Below are 21,875 nucleotides of genomic sequence, written 5' to 3'. Positions count from 1 at the left end.
CTCTTCTCTTCTCTTCTCTTCTCTCTCTCGATTTCCTTCCTTCCTTATTTTTTTCTTTCTTCTCTCTCTCGATTTAATTTCTCTTTCTCTTTTAGATTTCATCTTTCTTTCCTCTCTGTCTGTCTGTCTTTCTTTCTCGATTTCATCTCTTTCTCGATTTCATTTGTCTCTCGATTTTATCTTTCTTTCTCTCCTCTCTCGATTGCTGTTTTTTTCTTTTTTAGATTTCATCTTTCTTTCCTCTCTATTTCTCGATTTCCTATTTTTCCCTCTCGATTTCATCTTTTTCTTCTCTCTCTCGATTTCCTTCCTTTATTTTCTCTTTCTTTCTTTCTTTCTTTCTTTCTTTCTTTCTTTCTTTCTTTCTTTCTTCTTCTCTTCTCTTCTCTTCTCTTCTCTTCTCTTCTCTTCTCTTCTCTTCTCTTCTCTCTCTCGATTTCCTTCCTTCCTTATTTTTTTCTTTCTTCTCTCTCTCGATTTAATTTCTCTTTCTCTTTTAGATTTCATCTTTCTTTCCTCTCTGTCTGTCTGTCTGTCTTTCTTTCTCGATTTCATCTCTTTCTCGATTTCATTTGTCTCTCGATTTTATCTTTCTTTCTCTCCTCTCTCGATTGCTGTTTTTTTCTTTTTCAGATTTCATCTTTCTTTCCTCTCTATTTCTCGATTTCCTATTTTTCCCTCTCGATTTCATCTTTTTCTTCTCTCTCTCGATTTCCTTCCTTTATTTTCTCTTTCTTTCTTTCTTTCTTTCTTTCTTTCTTTCTTTCTTTCTTTCTTTCTTTCTTTCTTTCTTTCTTTCTTTCTTTCTTTCTTTCTTTCTTTCTTTCTTCTCCGCGTTTCATTGCGCTGCGCCAAGGAGGCTCCCGCGGTTCGGCCTCTGCCTCCCGCCTGCCCGCAGCGGCTCCCCGGCGGGCTGCCGCGGGTCCCCCCCCCCCCCGCCTCCCCTCCCCGCAGACGCCCAAGCCGGGGAAGCCGTGCGGCCGCGGAAGAGGCGCCATCTGCAGGTCGTCCTGAGAAACTGCACTGGGTGTGTGTGTGGGGGCGGAGGTAGTTGTGAATGTCCTGCATTGTGCAGGGGGCTGGACTAGATGGCCCTGGTGGTCCCTTCCAACTTCTATGATTCTAAGTCAATGGATCATGTTCTGTTTAACTAGAATGCCACTCACAGTTGTAGGATTAGGAACAAATTGCTGCTGGACCAGATATTACACATCAAAATTTATGATGGGGAGCTACCGCAAGTTGTTCTTGTTGTTGCCGTTTTGCGATTCATGCCAAACGAAACCAGTTTCAAACAACCCGTCGCTGCTTTCTTCAGAGCACAGCGTGGGCTTCCACAAACGCGTGCCTCTCCCTGGCCTATCAACAAGCCAAGTTAAATAAAAATACATCACATTACAAAATGTTTATATCTTGGCCATAACAACCAACTTGATGTTTTATAGTTTTGCTAATATGTTTGATTGTCTAAAGGCGGGAGGAGGGTTGGAGGCCGCCTGTGGTTAGAACTGTCAGAGTCACTGCGAGGTGAAAAGAGAGGAGAAGAGAGCGATAGTGGCTTACTTGAACTCGAGGGACAAAGGCGTCCTAGTCAGAGGTTCAGGAAGCGTGGAAATGACAGCAGAAAGGGAGTAATGGCATAGCTCAGAGTGAGCAAAAATGGGTTTCAATTCGCGTTTAGCATTGCAGTATAATACAAAAGAACAGAGTATTTGGTTAATCCATATTTTGTGAAATAACTGCATCTCATCTTAAAATGCAGCTGCTGATCTTACTGCTCTAAATCGATATATCAAATGTTCTCCAGGTTAAACAAGCGGAGAGATTTTTGCGTGTGTCTGACCACCACACAGTTTTGCCTGCTCAGAACATGTTGCAGAGATTCTTGGTTCCACGGATGCTGCCTCACTTTGCCCGTAAATCATATTTGCTGCTGAGAACTCAATAGCCAGGATACAGATTCTTTCTGTCTGCATTGCTGTCTGGGGGTAAAAATGCATGGTCACTTTAGCCTCCTTTATTCCCTGTTTCAGCCAGGATTCAGCCAGGATCGAATGCATGCGTTTTTGCCAAATGTGCGTTCGATCCTAGCTGAATCCTGGCTGAAACAGGGAATAAAGGAGGCTAAAGCGACTGTGCATTTTCGCCCTGGGTTTTATTCCAGAAATGATGGATTATTCTGTTTCAGAAAAACCTTTCAGTTTGGAAGCTATTGGATTGTTTGGGCTGCTGCAGGGTTATGAGATGCTGGGTGGCGCTGATTGACCTCCTAGTCTTTGTTCTGCTTACTTTTGTGCAACAGTCAAGCCATCTTTGTTTGCTCTTGATGATGGCCAAGTCTGCAAACATCGCATTTATTCTATTCATATGGTGCCTTGTTTATATATGGGATGCATTACGGATTGTGTCTTGGAGAGAGCTGGAGCAAGTCGAAGAGAGATGGTTGGTATGTAGTTGAACATCGAGAAGACAAAAGTAATGACAACTGGGGAATTAGCTTTAAGGTTGACAATGAGGAAATTGACATGGTTCAAGATTTTTTTATTCCTTGGCTCTATCATCAATCAAAAGGGAAATTGCAACCAAGAAATCAGAAGGAGATTGAGACTGGGGAGGGCAGCCATGAAGAAGCTAGAAAACATTCTTAAGGATGTGTCACTGGTGACCCAGATCAAGTTAATTCATGCCATAGTATTCCCTATTATTATGTATGGGTGTGAAAGTTGGACAATGAAGAAAGCAGACAGGAAGAAAGTAGATTCCTTTGAGATGGTTGTTGGAGGAAAGTTTTACAGATACTGTGGGTCACCACAAAGAGAAACAAGTGGGCTCTAGATTAAATCAAGCCTGAACTGTCCCTAGAAGCTAAAATGACTTAACTGAAGCTATCATACTTTGGTCACATTATGAGAAGACAAGAGTCACTGGAAAAGACAATCATGCTAGGAGAAGTTGAAGGCAGCAGGAAAAGAGGAAGACCCAGCATGAGGTGGAGAGAGAGGAAGGGAGAGGGAGAGAGAGATGCTGAAACTCAGAAGAGTGGGAGGGATATGATCCTTGTGAGAGACCAAGCCTATAGGAGCCCATCTTCTCTTTCTCTGTAGCATGGATTTTGGATGCCATTTGAGAAGAAAAAGGTTGTGGAAAAAACCAGAATGCTAGTTATGCTTTTCCTATCTAGAAACCCCCTTCAATCCCAGAGATGTAGTTTGGCTGATTTTTTTATATTAAAAATTGTGGGGGGAAATTGCCATTATATATTTTTCATTCCCACTTTATTAGCCTTTTACAATCCAATTCTAAACAGTTTATGAACTCAATAACCACTGACCTTTTACTAGAGTCCAACATATCAACAGCAAATGCTTTATTCTGAAATTCTCCTAACCCTTTACTATTCATGCTCTATGCTGTTTATATTGTGCTAATAGATCACTAAAGAAGAAATCTATGAAGCACTAAACAAACCAGCGTAGCTGCGAAGTAAAATGTAGCCAGAAAAGCCATATCGTAAAAAGAAAAGCTTCGACTCCCTGTAAAACCATACTGCTGTATGAACGCAGAAGGCATTTTATTTATAACGGAAATGGGAAACCGTGTATTGACAAACAGCAAAGTTTGTTGTATGTCAGTGAGGACAAGTCAGCAAAAGGACACTGTCCTGAGATTCGGCTTCACAGTAGGATTCCCTCCGGTTCCAACAGAAGGTAGCTTTGTAAGGATTTGGGTGCAGGGAGCAAGGGGATGAGAGAATGGCACTTCCTGCCAAGCCGTCGTCTGATGGCACAGCGACACAGATGTTGCAGAGTCCGCACTGTGTACATCTGACGGAAGAGGGACTCGTAGAAAGGCAGATACCTCTGAAAGGAAATGGAAGGTCAGTTAGTGACGCGTGGGGCCCGAAACAGAAGCTTCGCCAGAATAAGGAGACAAAAGCTATTTCTAGATAGCTGGCAACTGGTGATTGTGTTTAGCCGTGTCCCCTTCTTGATGTTGAGGTTGTTGTTTTTTAAAGACAACTGAGTGATTTTTAAAATATATAAAATTGTCAGCACTCTTTAGACACAGCTCCTAATGTTACTTCAACTAGTAGATCGAAAAATAGTGTAGAAGGGAGGAGCCTTCTAACAAAATTTGAGTAATATGAAATTCAGACATACACAGAGGTGCATACCATCAGTGCTGATCTCCTCACTCCGCAGTGCTTTGGCGATCAAGAATGGATCTCTCTTTCCCTCTCTTGGTTTCTTGTATAGCTTCCCAGAGAACTAGTGTGGTGTGGTGGATCCCTCAAGCCAATCACTCTCTCTCTCTCTCCCCCTCTGAGCACCTAACCAGCTTGGTGTAGTGGTTAAGAGCGGTGGTTTGGAGCAGTGGACTCTGATCTGGAGAACCGGGTTTGATTCCCCACTCCTCCACATTATACCTCAGAAGGGTATAATGCTGTATAATTCACCCTCCAAAACAGCCATTTTCTCCAGGGGAACTGAGCTCTGTCATCTGGAGATCAGATGTGTTAGAAAAAAATTCGCTGTCAAGTCACAGCTGACTTATGGCGACCCTGTAGGGTTTTCAAGACAAGAGGCATTCAGAGATGGTTTGCCATTGCTTGCCTCCACGTCATGACCCTGGTATTCCTTGGAGGTCTCCCATCCAAAGACTAGCCAGGGTCGAAGCTGAAAGTGCGTGACTGGCCCAAGGTCACCCAGAAAGCTTCCAAGGCAGAGTGAGGATTCGAACCTTAGTTTCCCAGACCCTAGTCCTATGCTTTAACCATTACACATGCTGTCTCTTAAAGCACATACAGTTCTTGATTTTTCTTAAATGTGCGTTGAGTAATTCTCATGTGACAGTTAATGCATGTACAGCTGAACATGTTATTAAAACCTCACACATATTCAGGTCCTGGTCCCCGTTTTCATTTGTAAAGTGAACGCAGGTTGGCTCTTTCTCACAAACAGATGTACATGCAGGATGTAGATGCGTTCACTGTAACATGTGAACAGGACTTTTATCTCATTGCAATCCTCTGCTTGAAGGAGCTCTCCACCTCTGCAACGAGGTAAAATGAGAAGGGGGAAGTGTTTTCCCGCTTTTCTAGGAAAAAACCCCAGGACTCTTGCATTCTACTTCAGTTGTGAATGGGTGGCTTGTATAAATAGCTAGTTTGGCCCTTGGGGGTACGGTTGAAGGGGGAAAGAACCCTGAGACCCCAGAGAGAATTTTGCCTGCCTGGCAGATGGCAATAGACTCTCTTCAGAGGTTCTGCATTCCAGATAGTAGAATCGTAGAGTTGGAAGGGGCCATACAGGCCATCTAGTCCAACCCCCTGCTCAATGCAGGATCAGCCTAGAGCATCCCTGACAAGTGATTGCCCAGCCTCTGCTTAAAGACTGCCAATGAGGGGGAGCTCACCCTATGTAGCTGATTCCACTGTCAAACAACTGTTACTGTAACCCCCCCCCCAATATCCAGACGGTACCTTTCCCCCCGCAATTTAAACCCACTATTGCGAGCTCTATCCTCTGCTGCCAACAGGAACGTCCCCCTGCCCTCCTCTAAGAGATAGCCCTTCAAATACTTCAAGAGAGCAATCATGCCCCCACTCAACCTCCTCTTCTCCAGACTAAACATTCCCAACTCCTTTAGCCTTTCCTCGTAGGGCTTGGTCTCCAGGCCCCTGATCATCCTCATGGCTCTCCTCTGTACCTGCTCGATTCTGTCCACATCCTTTTCGAAGTGAGGCCTTCAGAACTGCATAAAGTAGTCCAGGTGTATTAGTAGGAACCATAACTCACTCCCACGTGCTGACTGCAAAAGGAATTTCTTCTAAACATGTGCAGAGTGATCTTTCCTTAGCCAGTGGGAAACTACAGTCAGCTTCTGTGTATCCAGGAAGGCAGAAGCCCCAGCACATCATTTTAAAAGGGCATCCTTCTAGCTTGACCTTTCCATGGACAACTTCATCATCACAACAAGTTCTATGATAATTTGTATAATTTTTACCTGAAAATCTTCCTTTGGAATAGCTTCCACCCACTTCTCAGAGATGGGCAGATGAGGGTAGGAATTGCAAAGGATTTCGATGATCTCTGGCACGGAGGAACAAGATTTCAGCACCTAGCGTGGAAAGAACCAGGCACACTCTCAAGATACTCTAGTGTACATGCACCGTACGGACAGTTCCCTCTGGGTTTTGGCCCATAGCGAAATTTAGAAGAGATGGGGAATCAATTCACTTCAAAACTGTGTATTTACTGGTTGCAATATGATAACAGAAGTGTGTAATTTAACTCATATCTTATTTATGCATGCATTAACCATTATGACAGAAATGTAATTGCTGAGCGAAACAGGGTGTTTTGGCTGTTGGTAAAAGGCAAGGTGACATTTGAAGTACAACATACTGATGTTACTTTAAAGAACAATTACCACTTTTTTTGTCCAGAAATAAATAATAGACAGTTTGCTTCCACATGGGTGTGGGAAAAGGCACTCCTGCTGCAGATGTAGGTGCAAGTGGCGTGGGAGTGTCTGGGAAGGGTATCTGCAGGGCCTTTCCTTGCACTGCTCACTGCTGATGCCCCTGCATCCTGCCTCTCCACCGTCCTCTCCATCACATTGGCACAGAAGTCATAACAATAGCGCCAGGCCTTCTGTGGACCTGCAACCCCCCCCCCCTTTCCCAACAGAGCCAAAGCTCTGCTGGCCAGTTAAAGGGCTAATGTCAGGGGGATGCACAGTTTAGCTTCACCACTGTGAAGGCAGAGCTCAGCTCTGGCCCCACCTTACCCAGGTGGGCTCCGGGCTGAGTGTCATCATGAATGTTCCGGAAAACTGAAGAGCTGCCTGTATGTGGAGTTGAGGCTCAGAGCTCACCCCAGGGAAAGATCTTTGGAACAAGCCAGGTTTTCACTATGGCCAGTTGGGTCTTCTGCAGATGCACCCAACTATGGCTCATAGGACAGAAGCTGGATGCAGGGGTGTGTATGCCCTTCTTCTCTAGTGTAGTTTCTCTTGCCTGCCCTTGTTGCCTTAACTACCGCTTATGGATCCTGCGATACAACCACTAAGCATGGTTATTTCTAAACAGAATTCATCTGAATTGTTATTTTCAAACCTGCTTCAAACTCTGCTTTCAAGTCCTGGTAAACACTGGCCACCAATGCAGCTGTGAAGGGACAAAGAGGAGAATTTGTACTGTGTGTGTGTGTGTGTGCATGTGCATATGTATGTATATGCTGCCAAGTCACAACTGACTTATGGCGACCCCAGCAAGGGGCTTTCAAGGCAAGTGAGAAGCAGAGGTGGTTTGCCACTGCCTTCCTCTGCAGAGCCTTCCTTTGTAGTCCCCCATCAAAGTACTGAGCCAGCTTAGCTTCTGAGATCTGATGAGATCAGGCTATACCATGCCATTCCACATCCATGTGTGTGTGTGTGTGTGTTTGGGGGGGGTAGGGGATAAACAACCATTTCCAAAGCTGATTCCTAATATGCAAATTGTAATTTGTAAGAAGAAGAAGAGTTGGTTTTTATATCCCGCTCCTTCACATGAGCGTCGGAGGCTAATCTGGTGAATTGGGTTGGTGTCCCCACTCCAACACATGAAGCCAGCTGGGTGACCTAGGACTAGTCACACTCTCTCAGCCCCACCTACCTCACAGGGTGTCTGTTGTGGGGAGGGGAAGGGAAGGTGATTGCAAGCCGGTTTAATTCTGCCTTAAGTGGTAGAGAAAGTCGGCATATAAAAACCAACTCTTCTTCATCTAAATGTTTGAACATTTCTACATCTTTTCTCCAGTTCCCACAGGCCATTTATGCATGGCTGTTTCCTCGCAACCACCCCACCAACTACTTCAGGGCTTTGCTTTGATTATGCTTGCATTTTCCGACCGAGCACCTTAGTGATCAACAAAATTTTGGTGTTGTGAGCTTTCAAGAGACAAAGAAGAAGAAGAAGAGTTGATTTTTATATGCTGACTTTCTCTACCACTTAAGGCAGAAACAAACCGGCTTACAATCACCTCCCCTTCCCCTCCCCACAACAGACACCCTGTGAGGTAGGTGGGGCTGAGAGAGCTGTGACTAGCCCAAGGTCACCCAGCTGGCTTCATGTGTAGGAGTGGGGAAATAAATCCAGTTCACCAGATTAGCCTCCGCCGCTCATGTGGAGGAGTCGGGAATCAAACCCGGTTCTCCAGATCAGACTCTACCGCTCTTAACCACTGCTCTTAACCACTACACCACGCTGGCACCACACTGGACGTGCTCATCCTTGCTCCCTGACGTGCATTTCTAATTTTGAAAAGCCAGTGAAATGAACATCCAAGGCCACGAATAAGCAAATTTCAAAGCTGTTTGTCAGACTCTTGAACGTGTATACCCTGAAACCCTTGCCGGTCTCTAAGGTGCCACTGGATTCAAATCTAGCTGTTCTACGGTAGACCAACATGGCTACCCTCTTAAACTACAGAATTAGATACCTTTATTATCTTTATGCAAAGGTTTAACGATAGAAGAGTGCAGGTGTTAGCAACTGATGTTAGAAGGCTAGAATCAACAAAGTCTTGATATTTTTATAAACTATACTTCTATGTCGGGTAAACTGTCTTGACTTAGGTAGGCCATGCAGCCATGTAATGTCTATGTAATTTTTTCTTTTTTTCCTTTATCTGAATTGTTCTATATTTCAAATGTCCCCCCTGTATTTTCCCTACCCCCTTGTTCCATTTTTAAAACTAAAACATTATATATATATAAAAAAGAATTAGATACCTTGACGAAAGCTGTTGGCCATATTTTTGGAGAGCCGTGGTTCAGCAAGGTCTGCACGGTGCGGTGGGGCCTCATCTCCTTTTTGAAAGCTGCTGCCTGGAGGACGCATGACAGCGGGGATGCCCCGTTGTAGTCCAGGGCGTTGATGTCTGCTTGGCTCTGCAGCAGGAGCAGAACCAAGCTGTGATGAGCGTTCTTGCAGGCCTTGTGAAGCGGGGTCTTCATCTCCTCGTCCTCAGAATTCACTTCTGCTCCATACGTGAGCAGCAGTTGACAAACTCGCAAGTAGCTTTCTTGCTTCTCCCTTTCCTTAGCTTCTCTGCAAGTGACACTGAGCGCTGTCTCCTCCAGACTGTTCTTCATATCCACCATCGCACCGTTCCTCAAATATAGGTCAGCGTGCTCATAAAGGCCATGCTTGGCTGCGGTATGAAGAGGGGTTTCCTGGGTCTCTTCACTGGGCTGGTTGACCAAGGCACCAAAGGTCACCAAAGTCTTTGCGCACCTTCAAAGTAGGGACATCATCATTACATGGACAAGAAATGGCAGCGGACAAACATTAACCCACTAATGTGGGGCTACAAACCCCACAAAGATGAGGTCAAATGGGACTCAGTGTTTGATCCACTGTGCTCTTTGTTCATCCCTAGTCCAACGGTAATCATCTCCAACTATTTCTGGGGAAATAGGAAAACTCACTGTCGTGCAGTGGATTCAAGTTTCAACTCAGCCCTAGCACTTCACTGGTTGACATCTATGGACATCTCGTTCCTGAAGCTGCATTTCCTTCAGTGCTGCTTACTTCTAAGCAAGCATGCGCAAGAGTTGAAGCATTTTCTGAGACAGCAGAAGCTTGGGACAAAGAGACACTGGGACCTTTTCTGTCTTCACGATCTAACTTCGCAGTTACCGCTTAAAATACCTTCTGACAAACACAAGGGGCTGAAAGATAAAACAGTCCACAGCAATGTTTTTAATGCAAGTAAATGAATGTGATAAGCAAGTCTAAATGAATCAAAATGACTGCTGCTTTGCTGAGCTGTTGGCACTGCAGCAGAGGAAATGGTTGACAGAGCCACATAGCAAGGTCGAACCCTTCAGAAGGTGGAGAGCCAGAGAGCTGCGGGACAAGGCCAGGCCAAGGGGCCGTGTTCGGCTCCATTTCCAGCAGGTACTTGGTTTGGCATCCAGAGAGGCATGGGGACCATTGGCTGCAAAAAGGTGCTGACCATGCGAACATTTGCGCGAGTCACTTTCCAGACAGGGTAGCAACAACAAGTGCCTTCCAATAACAATGGCTGATAGCAGCTGGTGCGCTACTAAAAAGAAATAACAGTGCAGTATTCTCCAGGGAATTGAAATTGTTCAAGACTTTCTATTCCTTGGCTTCATCATCAACCAAAAGGGGGACTGCACCCAAGAAATCAGAAGGAGATTGAGACTGGGAAGGGCAGCCATGAAGGAGCTAGAAAAGATTCTGAAGTGTAAGGATGTGTCACTGGCAACCAAGATCAGGTTAATTCATGCCATTGTATTCCCTATTACTATGTAAAAGCTGGACAAAAAAGCTGGGTGCGAAAGCTGGCCAATGAAGAAAGCTGATTGGAAGAAAGTAGATTCCTTTGAAATGTGGTGTTGGAGGAGAGTGTTACGGATACCATGGACTGCCCAAACAACAAATCAGTGGGTTATAGACCAAATCAAGCCTGAACTGACCCTAGAAGCTAAAATAACTAAATTGAGGCTATCGTACTTTGGTCACGTTATGAGAAGACAAGAGTCACTGGAAAAGACAATCATGCTAGGAAAGGTTTAAGGCAGCAGGAAAAGAGGAAGACCCAACAAGAGATGGATTGACTCTATAAAGGAAGCTACAGTCCTCCGTTTGCAAGATCTGAGCAAGGCTGTTAAAGACAGGACGTTTTGGAGGGCTTTGATTCATAGGGTCGCCATGAGTCGGAAGCGACTTGACGGCACTTAACACACACATTCTCCAGGAATAACAAAACTCTGTTCCAGCCATTGTTTTAAGACCACAGTACAGATGAATGTTTTTTTCCCTCTTGCTGGGGATATGGAAGCAAACTAGGGCAGAGCTGTATGTAATTACTTATGGGGTGACTGGGGTAAAGGTGGGAGAGGCACATGCAAACACACCTTGCCTGCAAGAGTACGGACGGACATTCCTTTCTTTTGTTTCTATGCTAGGCTCCCACTCTTTCAGCAGAACTTTGCATTGTAATTGCTAGAGCAATTAGACAGCCAGTGTGGTGTTGTGGTTTGGAGTGATGGATGCTGATCTGGAGAACCGAGTTTGATTCCCCACTCCTCCACATGAGCGGTGGAGGCTAATCTGATGAACTGGAATTGTTTCCCCACTCCTACACATGAAGCCAGCTGGGTAACCTTGGGCTAGTCTCACTCAGCCCCACCTACCCCACAGGGTCTCTGTTAGAATATAAGAACATAAGAAAGGCCCTGCTGGATCAGACCAAGGCCCATCAAGTCCAGCAGTCTGTTCACACAGTGGCCAAACCAGGTGCCTCTAGGAAGCCGCAAACAAGACGACTGCAGCAGCATTGTCCTGCCTGTGTTCCACAGCACCTAATGTAACAGGCATGCTCCTCGGATACTAGAGAGAGCTGTTGTGGGGAGGGGAGGGGAAGGGAAGGTGATTGTAAGCTGGTTTGATCCTTAAGTGGCAGTGAAAGTCGGCATATAAAAACCAACTCTTCTTCTTCTTCTAGATGCTGTGTGAACAGGCCATTTGCAGTGTAGACCCTCTAAATATCTGCCAGCCTCTATATCCTGAATAACGGTTGACGAGACGAAATAAAGCAAACATACTTGTCTTTCACAATTTTTTTTTTTAACCCAGAAGGGCTTGGACACCACCGGGCACCTTTCTCTCTCAACCCAGCCTCCTGCATCGCTTGGACTCCTTCTCTCCCAACCGGCAGGGCAGACGCTCGCTGTCGCGCTGCAGCCCTGCGATCACCTCCTGAACCCCTTGCTGCGGATCCACATAATTAACTGAGAGGTGGTGGTAAGAATGAAGGGGAGAGGCCAAACGCACCTCCTTGGATGCTGAGCTCCCGGGAGGCTCTCGGCAGGGTGTCTCGTGAGCAGCAAGGGGCTCCTTCTGTTTTATCTGAAGTAACCAACCTCATTAAGTTAAAAATAGCCCAGAAAGGTGGGGGGAAACAGCCAACGATGAAATGCACTGACAACCACTGGCAGGAAAGGAGGTGGGGTTGTTTACTGGAAAGGTTGCCCCGCTTGTGCCGCTTCTGTTAAGAGTGGGGAAAATGAGAATGCTGGACTTGTTTGTCTCCTCAGACCCAGAGCAAGGAAGAACGGATCGCTTTCCATGATTGGAAGGTCAGAAAGCAGTCATGGAAAGGGGTGGGCTTCTCCTTTCATTCACCGGGGAAGAGTCCCAGTTAGGGTTGCCAACCTCCAGGTGCTAGCTGGAGATATCTTGCTATTACAACTGATCTCCAGCAGACAGAGATCAGTTCGCCTGGAGAAAATGGCCGCTTTGGCGATTGGATTGTATGGCATCGAAGTCCCTCCAGTCACCAAACCCCGCCCTTCTCAGGCTCTGCCCCAAAAGCCTCCTGCCGGTGGCGAAGAAGGACCTGGCAACCCTAGTCCCAGTGGGATGCAGGAGCGAGCTGCCCTCATGGTGGTAGTGCTACTGGGGCCCCTTGGCTCAGATCTGGATCCCTTTCGAGCAGCCCATGCAGCACACACATGAAGTTGCCTTATACTGAATCAGATCCCTGGTCCATCAAGGTCAGTATTGTCTACTCAGACTGGCAGTAGTTTTCCAGGGTCTCAGGCAGAGGTCTTTCACCTCATCTACTACCTTGTCCTTTTAGCTGGAGATGCTGGGGATTAAACTTGGGACCTTCTGCATACCAAGCAGAAGCTCTTCCACTGAGCCACGGCCCCTGTGGCACAGCTGGCTCTGCTACGGCCACTTGGTGTACGATGCCCAGGGAGGTTTTAATGTCCACAGCCATCCCGGGTCACAGGGAGGTATCTTCTGGAAATGGAGGTTCCAGTGATCTCAAGTTGCTTCGTTTGTGAGGGTGCTGCTGTTGCTTTTTGGAAATGCCCATATTTGCAGTAGACATCCCCAGTAACCTGCGTTGAATTTTTCTGTGCTCTTCTGGTGGGATCTGGCTCTTTACATGCTTATCTGACCAGGCTACTCCACAAGAGATGAAAACAATCATCCACATAGAAAACAAGAGATCAGGAGGAAAAGTTCTAGCCTAGCTGCCCTCTTGGTAGGTTAGTTTTCTGTGCACAAGGATTGGGAGGCCATTGTATAAATGAACATTTAATCTTCTATGGGAAATTAATCTGTGTGACACACAGGGTTGCCAACCTCCAGGTGGCACCTGGAGATCCCCCAATATTACAGTTGATCTCCAGACGATCAACATCAGTTCCTCTGGAGGAAATGGCTGCTTTAGAGGGTGGACTTTGGTATTTTACCCTGTTGAGGTCCCTCCCCTCCCCCAACCCCGCTCTCCACAGGCTCTGCCCCCAAAATCTTCTGGTATTTTCCAACCCAGAGCTGGCAACCCTAGTGACACAGATCCGCCATCTCATGAGGTGGTTGTGAGAAGTAGGCCACAGATGATAGGATGAAATCCTGTACTCCCTTGAACTGCAAGACCCCACTCCTAAGGATGACTGACATTCGCAGTCCAATCCTAAACAAAGTTGCAGTCAGTAATCTTAGAAGAGCATAACTCTAGTTAGGATCACACAGTTAGACAGTGAACAGCAATAAAAAGGAGTGGGCGTCACAGAAGGGCTTCCAGGTATGGAAGAAATGTAGCCTCTTCTGTGCTCCTAGAAAGTCCTAGAACAGGGGTGTCCAATCTTTTGGTTTCCCTGGGCCACATTGGAAGTAGAAGAATTGTCTTGGGCCACACATAAAATACACTAACGATAGCTGATTCATAATGTTTTAAGTAAGTTTACGATTTTGTGTTGGGCTGCATTCATAGCCATCCAGGGGCCACAGTTTGGACAACCTGTCCTAGAATGAACTGATCTGAAGGTGGGAGTGCACTTCCTGAAGACACTGTTATGCATCCAGCATAATTTGATGCATTCAGTTTATTCTGAATAAAACATGCCTCCAGATACTCTGTGCATTTGCTGTGAAGTAGGTACTTCCCAGTTCAGTGGGGTTTATGTTTATAACAGCAGCCAGAATTTTTTTAAAGCAGAATAATGTAATGTGGTTTCTGCAAAGAAACCCCCCACCACCCAAATAATGGTTCTGTGCCATTCCTTGCTTTCTTTAAATATCTGAGCATTTCGAGCAGTACTTTGACATTGTGAGACCCAGCAGCACCTGAGCAAGGCATCTCCTGACATGCAACACCGTCTCCCATTTTTAAACAAAATGGCTTCCACATTTCTTCCCACATTTATTTATTTAGAACAGTTATGAGCTGCCTTTCTACTTTATGGAACTCAAGGCGGCTTACAATGTGAACAAAATAATAACCATACAAATCCATTTTAAAACCTACAATTTAAAGTCACAATTTAAGATAGCCAATAAATAGAAAAAACTAAATCAACCAAACACTGTCCTAAATAAAGCCAACACCTTACCGTTGTCAGAGGAGAAGGGGTATGTTTCTTTTCAATAGGTTTGGGGGGAAGTGAGAGCCCTAGCTGGATTCTAGGAACCTCCAAAATGCATCATCAATCGGGAGCTACAACATTCTGCAATGGGGATCAGGTCTTTCGGAAATGAAATCCCTGTTCTGATTTACCTGGAGCTACCTTGCTCAATTCAAAATGCTTGCATTCACTACCACCTGTCAAAAACCAACGGCCTCTTAATTTTCCTTCCAACTTCTATACTTCTGCAGCCGCTTCCCCTGTGTTTTGTGGTGGAGTGCCCTTTCTGAGTTCATCCTGACTCAGAGACCCGGTTTGGGTCTTCTTCTTCTTCTTTGCCCTGTGGCACGGCCAAAGTGTAGAAACAAAGAACCTTTTCTCCCCCTCAATTCTAGCTCTTACAAAAGCCTGTGTGAAATCTCCTTTTTTTTTTCTAATCATCCCGGCTTTAGCAAAAAGAGTGCAGTGAAATTGCAGACTTCTCTTACCCCACCATGTTAATTATCGCTACTATAAAAAGAAGGTCAAGGAGAGGAACTCTACTAAATAGGGCGAAGTTGGCATGCATGACTCCTAAAGTGAAGGAGATAGAAATGAACTTTGCTGGAACTTTTTTTAAAAATAAAAAAAGTCTTCAAAAGGCTTCTAGATTAAAGCCCCTATATCTTTTTTGGGGGGTTGAATTCTCATGGAGTCTGAAAGTTGAAATGGTTGGAAGGAAGCCCAGATCATTTTTTTAAAAAATCCCAGGCACTGAGCGGCTCAAAGGTTTTAAGTCCTGCCCCCATGGTGAATTACAGACTCTATGGGAACACAGAGGAACATGACACATTGGTGTTCTGGCCATTGTCACAAAGAGGGAGCCAAATAAAATAGCTCTCTATGTAGGTCAATGACCTGCTTTATTGTCAGGAAAAAATTAAGGATGACCTCAAATCTATTACTTGGGGGGGAAAAAACGGGAAAGTCACGTCCTTTAATCAAAAAGAAAATGTTTGTTACCCAAAGCTTGACCTCCTCACTATCGAGCTTCGGCACAAGTCTTTGCCGTGGAAAAGCAGTGGTCGAATCCTCACAACCCACCTGAAATATCTGTTAATTTTTGATCCTTCAAGGTAGATGGCTTAGTTATTGTAGAGGTATCCAGTCGTGCAGCTTTAGTTAGGGGACTGCCAGCATTTCCACTATAAAGCGACAATATTCATGGGCATAGCTGGCTCAGCTCTTTCAGAGTGGCATCTGTGAGTGATATACCTGGATTATAGGATGGCAGCTCAAATGCCACTGCCCCTTTCCCATTTGTATGTAACATGATGTAAATCAACAAAGATTTCTTCACAGTTGGACAACCGTAGTGATGGGCTCAGAATCACGCTTCCATGGGAAAAGGAAGGCTCCTTCTTTTGAGAAAGCCAAGAAGCATGCCCTCTGAGATATATGATGCACCAGCATCAGGTGACTTCATTATAAGGAACAGCTGGTGCTTCTGGTGAAGAATGGAAGGGCCAGGGATGCTCATTTCCCCTTTACCTTCCCAATTCAGTCCAGTTCTAGGACACAATTTTAAGCCGTTGTGGTGGTTACGTGAATTGGATGAAGCTCTGAGGCAACTGTACTCTAGGCTCAAGACTCTATTATGTTTAGGATTATGTTGTGTTGAAACACCTCAGGGCCCTCTGTAGCTGCCTAGAACCTTTCTTCAATGGCCTCTCCCTCACATTAGTCTCTCTTTAGCCTTAAATCATCAACCACCCACAGTCATGAGAACGGGTGACACAGGTTTGTGCTGAAGGGTTTGTAGCATGTAAACAGCGTGGCACCAAAGGTCTCTTATTCAAACGCTGCTATAACAATATTGGATATGTTCAAGAGGTAAATTTAGTCCCCCTTTTTCTATACATTCGCCTGGAGAGATAAAACACAGGTGAAAGCCAAAGCAACATGTGTTATTTCTCAGAAAAAAACAAGGTATTCAACAGAGTTTTAGGCGTAGAATGTTTCACCTTATATTTCAGGCTCTCCAGGGTGACCCAGTCATTACAACCTTTCTTCCATGAGACTGAATATGTTGTAACTGGGCCCAACTTAGGCTTGCCATCCTCCAGGTGGGGGCTGGAGATCTCCTGGAAATCTAACTCCTCTCCAGACTATATAGACCCCTTGTTTGTTATTTATTTATTTAAAACATTTATTCCACTTCTCCTGAAGAAAATGGCTGCTTTGGAAGGTGGGCTGCGTGGCATTATATCCTACCAAGGTACCTCTCCTCCCTAAACCCCACCCTCCCAGGCTCCACCCTCAAATCTCCAAGTATTTCTGAACCTGGAGTTGGCAACTCTAGCCCAACTGCAGTAAATAACCATCGAGGAGAGAGTCTTGCTTTCTTTCCTGAGAAAGTTTACCTCGGGTTAGGAAGTTTACGGTCCCTGGTTACTAAACCACAGGTTCCTTCAAAGGGGTAGGTTTCCCTTTCCCCTCATAGTCAGTGGCTCTGAGACAGTGTTGGAAAATTTTAAGATTTTACAACAGGACCAAGACGTTTTGGTGCTTCTGGCTTTTACCAGGGTGCTTATTTATCACCTAAAAACAAGCTTTCTCCCCTAAACCTACCCACTCTACCAAAAGACCCAAATAAAAATCCTGGCTAATTTGATGCTCAAATTCGAGAAAACGTGGGCAAATGCAGGGAGAACATTCGAGAAAACGCAGGCAAATGCAGGGAGAAAATTTGAGAAAATGCGGGCAAATGCAGGGGGAGAGGGAGGCTACCTCTGACAGTCAGAAACAGCGTGCATAGTCAAAACAAAGACCCAAAGCCATCGGAGGAGTAACCGCGAGGGAAACAGCCATGCATAAAAGGTTTATGAGCCCTGTTTTTCCTCCCGTAGATGTGTCAAACTTACAGTGCCACTGCACTCCTCTATGGTGGCCTCTACCCTTTCCTTGGACCCACCTTTAACTACCAGACTGCAGCACGGGACCCACAGAGCTGCCCCACGTGACAGGGGTTATCTGAACTTGCCTGTGTTTAAAAGGGATCTTCTCTATTACTGAGGTGTGCCCCCTCATTGTCCAGTTGCTCCTCTCAGTGGGCATATAAAAAGGAGTAGGAGGCGTGACATCCCTGGCTCTACATCCACATGCACTAGCAGCAAAGGTATGGCAGCTCCACAGGGACTTATGACACCAGGAAGTGGGGCTCTGCAGACCATCTGAGGGTGCTGACCCACAAACGGAAGAACACGGCACCAACATAGAATCAGTCTTCAATAACAGGCACGCAGAATCTTGCATGTGCGTCTAATTCCAAGAATAGGGTTGCCAAGCTCCAGGTACTAGCTGGAGATCTCCTGCTATTACAACTGATCGCCAGCCGATAGAGATCAGCTCATCTGGAGAAAATGGCCGCTTTGGCAATTGGAGTCTATGGCATTGAAGTCCTTCCCCCACCAAACCCTCAGGCTCCACCCCCAAAACCTTCCGCAGGTGGCGAAGAGGGACCTGGCAACCCTATCCAAGAATGACACAAGTTGTTAATATGAAGCTGTGGAAAGACTCGCCGCTTACCTCAAAGAGTTCTGGCTGGCGCACAGGTGCAAAGGTGCTTGACCGTCATCATTCAGAAGGTTGGGGTTGGCCTTGTGTTCCAGCAGAAGCTCCACGCAGTCAGCGTGACCCCCCCTGCAGGCTTCGTGTAGCGCACTCTGTCCCCCTGGGGCAGCGTTGGGGTCCGCCCGCCAGAACAGCAGGTGACGAAGGCAGGCGGTGTGTCCGTGGCTGGCTGAGATGCAGAGGGGATTGGTGAGTTCCCGCTTATATTCTAGAGACCATAGGCCTGGAGCAGGCAAAGGTTGGATGTGGGAGGAGGGGGGAAAAAGGGGGAGAATATAATACATTGTGAGAAGAGTTGACACATGACTCACATGAAGCTACCTTATACTGAATCAGACCATTGGTCCATCAAAAGCAGTATTGTCAGACTGGCAGCTGCTCTCCAGAGTCTCAGGCAGAGATAGTTCACAACACCTACAGCCTGGTCTTTTTTAAGTGGAGATGCTGGGGGTTGAACCTGGGACCTTCTGCATGCCAAGCAGATGCCAAGCACAGTCACAGCCGTACTCTTCTGGGGTTAGGTCCCCTGGAGAAAATGGCCACTTTGGAAGGTGGAATCTATGGCATTATACCCCACTGAAGTCTCTCCCCTCCCCAAACCCCACCCTCCTCAGGCTCTACCCCCATAATCTCTTGGTATTTCTCAACCTGAACCTGACAACCCTAAGAGGACATCAGGATATATATTTTAAAGAAGGCTAGGGAATTTTGTGTATTTGGACTTCATATGTGAAGAAGAGTTGGTTTTTATATGCCAACTTTCTCTACCACTTAAGGGAGGTTCAAACCGGCTTACAATCTCCTTCCCTTCCCCTCTCCACAACAGACACCCTGTGAGGTAGGAAGGGCTGAGAGAGTGTGACTAGCCCAAGGTCACCCAGCTGGCTTCACGTGAAGGAGTGGGGAAACAAATCCAGTCCACCAGATTAGCCTCCGCCACTCATGTGGAGGAGTGAGGAATCAAACCCTGTGCTCCGGATCAGACTCCACCGCTCCAAACCACTGCTCCAAACCACTGCTCTTTACCACTACAGCACCCTGTGTAGCCAAATGCAATCAAGCCAAGAGACCATCAGATGTTTCCTGCTTCACCGCTCTGACAGTGTCTGAAAAAGAGGCCGAGGAAAGGAAAAATGAGAAACGTAGCTGCTCTCAATGCATCATACAATTGCAAAAGATCACTGACACCTTATATTCAACTATTTTAGATTATTCCAACAACTTATTAAACTCTGCATGTGCCACCAAGTGCCCTTGCTTGAATATGACAGGGGCACACTATAGTTTTCTTCTCCAAAAGCTTCTTTGCGTGTGAAAAGACTTCTTGGAGATTGTTAACCAGTATAAGCCACGGTGGATGGAGGAGCAACAATAAAAAATATCCCCAGTGAACACACATCAACGGTCTGGATTTCCCTTTACAGAAGTGCCTTTTTGAAATGAAAGGAGAAATTATCCCTGTAATGAGCTGTGGACTTAACATCTCCCCAGAGCCCACAACGAGAAACATGGACAAGACAGGGTACTAATTGCTGGCCTGCGTCCAACGCAGACGCATACCCAACTAGGGCCTGGAGCACCATGTAATATCCTGGGCATCCATGGGAAAGCATGTGTTACCCAGATAAAATGGAAATATTTATCCTGAGCCCCTAGTCAGAACTCAGCTGACAGCCAAAGCATGGCCCCTTCCCATTGTTCAGGGTGTGTTTTGTACAAATCGCTTTGCCTGATGCTGCTTCTTTTCTTTGTGTCAAATATGAATGAGGCCCAAGTCAAGTGTCCTCCAGGTTTACCTTCTGGCTAAAAAATTAGCAATTTGGCAGCAGTGGATGAACCCTTCAGAACCCCCTACTCTCTTTGATGGCTGTTCACAGCCATTTCTTCCCTTTACTTCAGCCAAGTGAGCGCTCCCCACATTTCATTCCTCTTCAAGTGATCATAGACAATCAGGGATCATGAACTAGATATAATGTCTCTATGTTATGTAATCAGTCTGTTCTAGCTATTTGCTGACACCATTAGAAGAAAAGAAGAGATGGCTTTTATACCCTGCTTTTCTCTACCTGTAAGGAGTCTCAAAGCGGCTTACAATCACTTTCCCTTCCCCTCCCCACAACAGGCACCTTGTGAGGTAGGTGGGGCTGAGAGAGTTCTGAGAGAACTGTGACTAGCCCGAGGTCAACCAGCAGGCTTCATGAGAAGTGGGGAATCAAACCCAGTTCTCCAGATTTGAGTCTGCCACTTTTAACCACTATGCCATATTGGCTCGGGGGAAAATAAGCCCATATTGAATAAGGGCAATGCTTCTTCTGCAAGTCAGATGGGCCATTTTAGCCAATCAGGGAATACCAAATGTCAGGGATCACAAAATGAATACTTTTCACAGCTCTACTAAAATGATCTTCAAATATCACCAGAAGAGGAGGGATGGTTTTTGATTCTGATTAAGAATTTCATAAAACGTGGCTTGTCCTATTTAGAGTCAACTTTGGTATTTATTTATTTACAAGATCTGAATGCAGCCTTTCAGCCTGACCACAGCCATCCAAGGGGCTAACAGTAAAAATACATAATAAAAAACACATCTTAAATAAAAACAGAGCTTTGCAGTTGGGAACTGTCAGTATGCAGATAACATCAAACTCTATTTCGTGATCCAACCCTCCAGATGCGTCCTTTTTGGTTCTGAACTGGGGCTTTGAAGCCATGGTCAGATGGCTAAGACAGATCAAGATGAAGCTGAATCCAGACAAGAGAGGGGAAATGCTGGTCAGGGCGGTGGAGGTTCTAGAGCAACTGGGATCCACTTGTCCTAGGCAGAGTGGACTTGGCTTTTTCAGAGCAGGTGAAGAGGTTGGTGGTGCTTGTGGACCCAGTCTTCGAAAAGCAGATTGATGCATTGGTCAAGTGCACCTTCTATCAGGTGCATCTGGCTCGCCAACTCTCTCCTTTCTTAGACTCAGCAGATCTGACCACACTGATCCATGCTTCTGTAAAGGTACTGCTGAACTACCGTAACACAATCTACATTTGGCTGCCCTTGAAGACAACCCAGGAGCTGCAGGTGGTCCAAAATGTGGTAGGCCCAACACATTGTCAGGGACCAGCCAATGTGATAGGGTTGCCAGGTCCCTCTTCGCTACCGGTGGGAGATTTTTGGGGCTGAGCCTGAAGAGGGCGGTGTTTGGGGAGGGGAGGGACTTCAATGCCATAGAGTCCAATAGCCAAAGTGGCCATATTCTCCAGGTGAACTGATCTCTATCGGCTGGAGATCAGTTGGAATAGTAGGAGATCTCCAGCTAGTACCTGGAGGTTGGCAACCCTACAATGTGAACATACCCTGTCCATTTTGAAACAGCTTCACCAGCTGCCAGTTTGTTTATGAGGTAAATTCAACCTTTAAATGACCTTTAAATATGGTGCCCCCGTATCTGAAGGACCATCTCCTCCCATATGTTCCTGTGCTCCAACTATGGTCTCTCCTCACTTAGAGTGGCCTACCTGGCATCAACCAGAGCCTGGACCTTCTCCATCATGGCACACACTCTGTGGAATGGGCTTCCTGAAGAGGTGAGGGGAGCCCCCTCATTTGAGATCTTCAGGAGGAGCTGAAAGGTGTGTTTGGTTGCTGAGGTTTTTTGATGGCCTTTGAACAGCAGGCATCTTTTACGTAGGGAGTGAGGTATTTAAGGTTTGTTATTTTATTTTGGTTTTAACTTGTAATGTTTTCATTATTAGTGCAAACCACCTTGAGCCAAGAGGAAAGACAGGGTGTGCGTGCGCCATCAAGTCCAAGCTGATTAATGGTGACCCCGTAGGGTTTT

General features: G+C 45.9%; 1 protein-coding gene across 2 annotated transcripts in view; it reads right to left on the bottom strand.

Annotated features, from left to right (window-relative positions):
* Positions 1-3,674: 3,674 nt before the first annotated feature.
* ASB18 (ankyrin repeat and SOCS box containing 18) overlaps positions 3,675-21,875 on the bottom strand; it is a 28,212-nt gene continuing 10,011 nt past the window's right edge. For both annotated transcript variants that reach the window (XM_056856136.1, XM_056856135.1), the window contains exons 2-5: positions 18,004-18,271; positions 8,776-9,280; positions 6,007-6,120; positions 3,675-3,860 (exon numbers count right to left, since the gene is read on the bottom strand). In XM_056856136.1, the coding sequence (XP_056712114.1) occupies positions 3,675-3,860; positions 6,007-6,120; positions 8,776-9,280; positions 18,004-18,271 (1,073 nt within the window). The remainder of the gene's footprint in view (positions 3,861-6,006; positions 6,121-8,775; positions 9,281-18,003; positions 18,272-21,875) is intronic.

The sequence above is a fragment of the Euleptes europaea genome, chromosome 10, assembly GCF_029931775.1.
Source record: "Euleptes europaea isolate rEulEur1 chromosome 10, rEulEur1.hap1, whole genome shotgun sequence".
NCBI lineage: Eukaryota > Metazoa > Chordata > Lepidosauria > Squamata > Sphaerodactylidae > Euleptes > Euleptes europaea.
The sequence above is the reverse complement of the archived record's forward strand: the minus strand, read 5'-3'. Positions and strand labels throughout refer to the sequence as shown.